Here is a 5736-nt window from a genome sequence, read left to right as displayed (position 1 = left end):
GCTCTAAACCCCCTCCTTTGCAACTGAGATATGCACTAGGCCAAAAATTGATAGGTAAACTATTTTTTTTTTCTTCTAACATGTACTTTTTCAAGTGCCACTTTCACATGATATGTGTACATTGATGTATGAGAGAAAGACAAATATCTACATGGTTTCACATATTTTATTACCATACACATGTTTATACATACATTGAAAAACAACAAGTGATTTACACATTGTAGCATGTCAAATGATAGGAGGTTTTTCCTAGCACTTGTTTTGAAAATGTTTTGACAAGCAAAATGGCCCTTGACAAGAAAAGTGGGTGTCAGTTTTAGGCCGTGCGATGCGGTAGCAGGATGCTTGCCATGAATGCTCATTGTCTTCATACCACTCAAAATCTCTACAAGAAAAACATGTTTAGTGGTACAAGAGAGCAAAGTTGGGGGGATGATATGTACATGAAGATGCCAAGTACTTCCTTAAAGGCATGGATGGGTAATTAAATTCCTATTGAATCTCTACAAGAAGAACATGTTTAGTGGTACAAAAGAGCACAGAGGGAGGGATGATATGTACATGAAGATGCCAAGTACTTTGCACCAAGGAGTGATGCCATTTGAGAAACATGTAATAGAGACTAGAATGCTTGTACCTTGGTGAGCTCCTTCTTTTCAGCTTTCTTGAGCCTCAAGCTTTCATAGATTTCTCTAATCTTGAGGCCCACAATCGTCCGGAAGAAGCCAGTGCCGTTCTTGCTTCCCGGATAATCGGCGTGGCTTAACATTTGCTGTGTGATCTCTCCATAGAACTTGGAGGAAGTGTTGCTTAGGTGGCTTTCCACATAAATCAGCTCCTCTAATTTGTTAAACTGGCCATCCATCTCTAGCACAGATACCTGAGACACATTAATGAGACAAGCTAGAAGAGACATTATGCATACCAATTAGTGAAAAGAGTGCTTACATGTCTCTCTCTCTCTCTCTCTCTCTCTCTCTGAGAGAGAGAGAGAGAGAGAGAGAGAGAGAGAGAGAGAGAGAGATCTTACCTCATGCCCATAATACACCTCAGGGCCATATGCAAACTTGATCCCTGGATAAGAGCATGTGAGCTTCCTCCCACATGGCACCCATGAGATGGTAGAGCCCTCATCGAACAAGTACACATGCTCGAAATTCGGCACCCCCTCTTTCATAATCATGCGCACGCGCAGGATCTTCCCCTCATTGTCACCTGGAATTAGCTCAGTGGGAAGAACTTGTATCACTACATCTGCATGTTGCTTTTGAGGGTCTGCACAAGCATAAAACATACACACAGACACAGACTATAAATGTCAACATAGAAGTAAAATATCCACCACAAGAACACTCAACATTTGCACCTTTCCCTATGTAGGCATCAAAGTCGCGCTTTCTCGATGCAATGCTCGCCTTGATACCTTCAAGACTATGCCCACGCTTGACCATATCACGCTGAGCACATTGCAATAATAACATAGCTCAAGCAAATCACACATACATAGTACACACACACATCCACTTGGTGAAAGAAAGAATAATCCTTGCTGACCTGAATCTTCCAAGCAAATTTAACATCGTCACTGATGTCCAAAGAAATGCTAAGATCTAGAAGCTCCCAAACCCGCGCATCAAACCTGGGGAACACATAAGCATGAGTAATTAGCTCTAAGTGTGCCATGCATGAATGCAAGATTGAATAGTTGCTTACTGTGTCTATGGGTGGATGTAGGTTTTATGTTACCTTCATTGATGACCATACAAGGAAGTTATGGATGAACTTCACTCACATTGGATGAAGGCCCTCAATAACAAAGATCTTAGACGGATCGACGCGCTCCGGAGGGTCGAGGCAACCAGTCCCATGGTTGTAGATGGGCTTTTCAATTGCCCTTCCCTCCTTGATGGCCTTCACTTGTTCATACATGAGGTCGAAATCATTGGCGTGCGGGTGAAGTGCGGTGACGCCCTTCTCCTTGCGCCCAGTGCGATCCAGAGAGTGGTAATCATCCAAGCAAACGACAGTAGTCATATCACTGATCAAAGTGTTTGAGTCCGGGTTACCGCCCTTTGGAGGGGCCGCCTCGCCCCCGAAAACGCTTGTGAGGCGGCGCATGAATGTGCTCTTGTCGCACCCGGAGTCGGCGGCGAGGCCTATGATGATAGGAGGCTCTGAAGAAGCTGCCTGGATGTAGAACTGCTTCATGCGGGTTCTCTTGCATGAGCTGGTTGGGCGCCATGGAGCTGAGAGTGGTGTTGCATACAAGTGACATTTGATATACGTCTGACCTTGAGAAGAAGGTGAAGAGGAAGAGGAAGAAAAAAGAGCGAGTTTTGCTGCACAAGCCATATCCACAAACATGCCAATGTGTGTGTGTGTGTGTGTGTGTGTGAGAGAGAGAGAGAGAGAGAGAGAGAGAGAGAGAGAGAGAGAGATCGTCTAGCAAGCTATCGCGCGCGGGGTGCTGGTCTGTGTGTGTGTGTGTGTGTTTTAGAGAGAGAGAGAGAGAGAGAGAGAGAGAGAGAGAGCGTCCATCCAGTGGCCATTGTGAGTGTTAAAATCTTGGAAAGCTTGATTTGAAACTCTCTATAGGAAATTTGCACACAATTGTCCATGGTTTTTTTATTTTTTTTATTTTTGGAGAGAGAGAGAGAGAGAGAGAGAGAGAGAGAGAGAGAGTTTTGCCTTAATTCACAATCACACAACAATCACACAAAGCTAGTAAGAATTTGCTTGCATCACCAACAAGGGTTAACTCCGCCATTGTTCTACATCCCTCTTACATGGGAAGGACCTTTGTAGTAATATGAAAGTATGAAATCGGAGTGTTATAGCTAAAGGATATGTTTAGGGACTCATTCGCTTACTGGTGGAGGTATGTATGGTTTTCAATTTAGATCACCAGTTACGGTGGGATTGGCAATTGAGAAACTTCAGCAGGTCAAGGATTCTCTTCAAGACCACATGTATGCTGAAACTTGCTCGTCAAAATGTTCGACAAGCACATGATAGATACAAAAATTATGTTGATGAGAAACATCGGTAGTAACCTTCACAAAAGGGGAAGAGGTATTTTTACATGTGCTTGAACATTCATTCAGAAAGTCTAAAAATTGGGCCAACACCTAAATTATCTCTAAGATATTGTGGGCCTTTTAAGATACTCAAGCAAGTTGGAGATATGGCTTACAAACTCTCTTTACCTACACACTCTCTTGTATTCATCCGGTTTTTCATGTAAGTCGTTTACGTAAATACTTGCATAGGGATGAACAATGTTATTGACCAACAAATTTTACTATGATCTCATTAAATCACCAACATAGTCATATGAACCTGAGCTCATTCTCAACTATCATGATCTACGTACACATCATCATGTGCATCGATAAGCATTAGTCAAGTGGAAAGACAGACCTGAGGAAGGTTCCACTTGGACAAACATTTGTGTTCTTAAGAAGAAATTTCCCACTTTTGTTTTTGAAGATGAAAATGCTTTTCCAAGAGGGGAGTAATATTAGGCCAAGGACCAGTTTGAATCAAGCTCAAAGATTCGACTATATAAGGTGCAAGAGGTTGGGAGGTGTGATAGGTTACAAACTCTCTGGTCTCATAAGGAAACTCAAAAAATCCTATGATGATTGCATAGGGTGAGGTGCATTTAATGTAGCACACAGCCTAATGCATCCTATAACGAAACTCGTATCATGTGTCTCACTAGGGTTATTTATTGTAGCAAAAGTAGTAACTTTCTTATCATTGATGCAGAAAACGCATACAAAGCACCCTCACTGCATATAATTTGTCTTAGAGAGATCTATCTGTAAGGCAAGAATGGTGGACAAGAAGAAAGGGACAGGTAAGTTGTTTACTCGCCGAGTTAGAAGAGGCGGAGAGAAGGTAGTTGGAGGCTAAAGCAAGGGTGGTAGAGGTCGAGAAGGAGACAAAAAATCCCAAAAAAATTGCCAATGCAACAACAACTAGTGCAAAGCCACAAAAGATTAAATAGGAGGAGTAACGATCTAATCCATTCGCTTTTGTGTATGCTTTAATGCTCCACAAACACGATAGGGAGGGAGGCTTGGTTTAGTTTTTAGTTAGTGTGTATCCTTTTTGTTTTAATCTATGATCTTTTTTATTTTGTCTATCTTTTATAGTCCATTCGCTTTTGTGTATGCTTTAATGTTCCACAACACGATAGGGAGGCTTGGTTTAGTTTTTAGTGTGTATATATATGCACATATAGATTTTCATGGCAAAACATGAGACATTGTGTATGATTTTTCCTGCATGCCCCTCTCTCATTGTGGTGCGAAACAAACATTATAAATATATATATGCACATGTACATATATATGTATATAATGCTTGTCATGCCACAATGTGAGAGGGGGACGGCCCTTTTTCAATGCATTCCTATGACAAATGTCTTATCATACATAAATCGAATGAGGCAAAGGGAGTTGGAGTCCCATGGCATCAATGTTGACTTGTGGGCATGTGAAATAATTATGTAGCTATCTTGGTAAAACTTGATCAAATATTCCTTGGTTGCTTCATGAAGGAAACCCATTGCACTATGGCCATTGAAAATTAGGCCTATAATTGTGCCCGCAGATCTTGTGGACAATTCACTGGAAAGGAAGCTTAGGTATTGTGAGTGAAATGTGCCTTTGGAGTTTACAAAACTCAAGTAAAACACTTCTATTCTAATTGTATCCCTAGTTCCTTATTGTGGAACATAACATAGGTAGACTTTTCCCCATGACATGTGATGTTGATGTTTTGATATCCTTTGGACAAAATACCTTCCCTGCTTGTTCCTCCATTGGATGCTTGTTCCTCCTTCCAATGGGTATACCTTCCTAGTTGTCTGCTTTTTATGAGCCATGGGACAATGAAAACTTTGCAAAAATAGAGGAGTTGAATGAAAAGGATTTCAATTAGTTCCAAAAACGAGCATGTGTTGGTGCTAAAGAGAGAAAACTAAGTGAAGATGTTGATGAGAAAATAGTTAGTCGACAAGAGTGACCTTGTGAACGTTTATATGGGGGGGACAATTTGACCATGATGATACGGACAAGATGAAGGCTATATTTATGACCCTTCATCCTTGTAAATTGCACTAAATTAGGAAGTGTGTGCACCCCCTCGCGGATGTCCAACATGTGGTAGAACACTATGGTGAGACTCATCATGCCACAACATGATTCTACACCTTCTAAACGTTTATATGGGGGCCAAAATTTCACCATGATGATATGAACAAAATGACGGTTGTATTTATGACCCTCCATCCTTGTAAATTGTGCTAAATTGGGAAGTGTGTGCACCCCCTCACGGATGTCCAACACGTGGTACAACACTTTGGTGAGACTCATCATGCCACAACATGATTCTAGGTCTTTACACATTGTATTTATGTATATGTATCTGCTCATGCTACAGTGTGAGAGGGGTGGTGTAGAAATAAACGGTGCCCCCCTCTCATGTTGTAGCATGTCAGACCATCTATATATAAATAATATATATATATATATATATATATATATGTATGTATATATATATATATATATATATATATATATATATATATATATATATGTATGTATGTATGTATATATATATGTATGTATGTGTCTAATGGACTATAGTCTATTGAGAAACAATGCGAGAGGGAAAAATCTTGCCATAGCTACCAAGCAACCACTCACTTGATGTCACCTCATT

General features: G+C 40.8%; 1 protein-coding gene across 1 annotated transcript; it reads right to left on the bottom strand.

Annotated features, from left to right (window-relative positions):
* Positions 1 to 625: 625 nt before the first annotated feature.
* Positions 626 to 2211, bottom strand: LOC147437969 (phosphoribulokinase, chloroplastic-like). Its single transcript, XM_086486041.1, has 5 exons — positions 1796 to 2211; positions 1558 to 1642; positions 1370 to 1460; positions 1034 to 1278; positions 626 to 883 (listed from the first exon to the last, which is right to left on the bottom strand). The coding sequence occupies exons 1-5, from the start codon at positions 2209 to 2211 to the stop codon at positions 626 to 628; spliced, it is 1095 nt and encodes a 364-aa protein (XP_086342167.1).
* Positions 2212 to 5736: the final 3525 nt, after the last annotated feature.

Source organism: Adiantum capillus-veneris, chromosome 17 (assembly GCF_014529385.1).
Source record: "Adiantum capillus-veneris isolate H3 chromosome 17, ASM1452938v2, whole genome shotgun sequence".
NCBI lineage: Eukaryota > Viridiplantae > Streptophyta > Polypodiopsida > Polypodiales > Pteridaceae > Adiantum > Adiantum capillus-veneris.
This window is presented reverse-complemented; position numbering and strand designations above follow the sequence as displayed.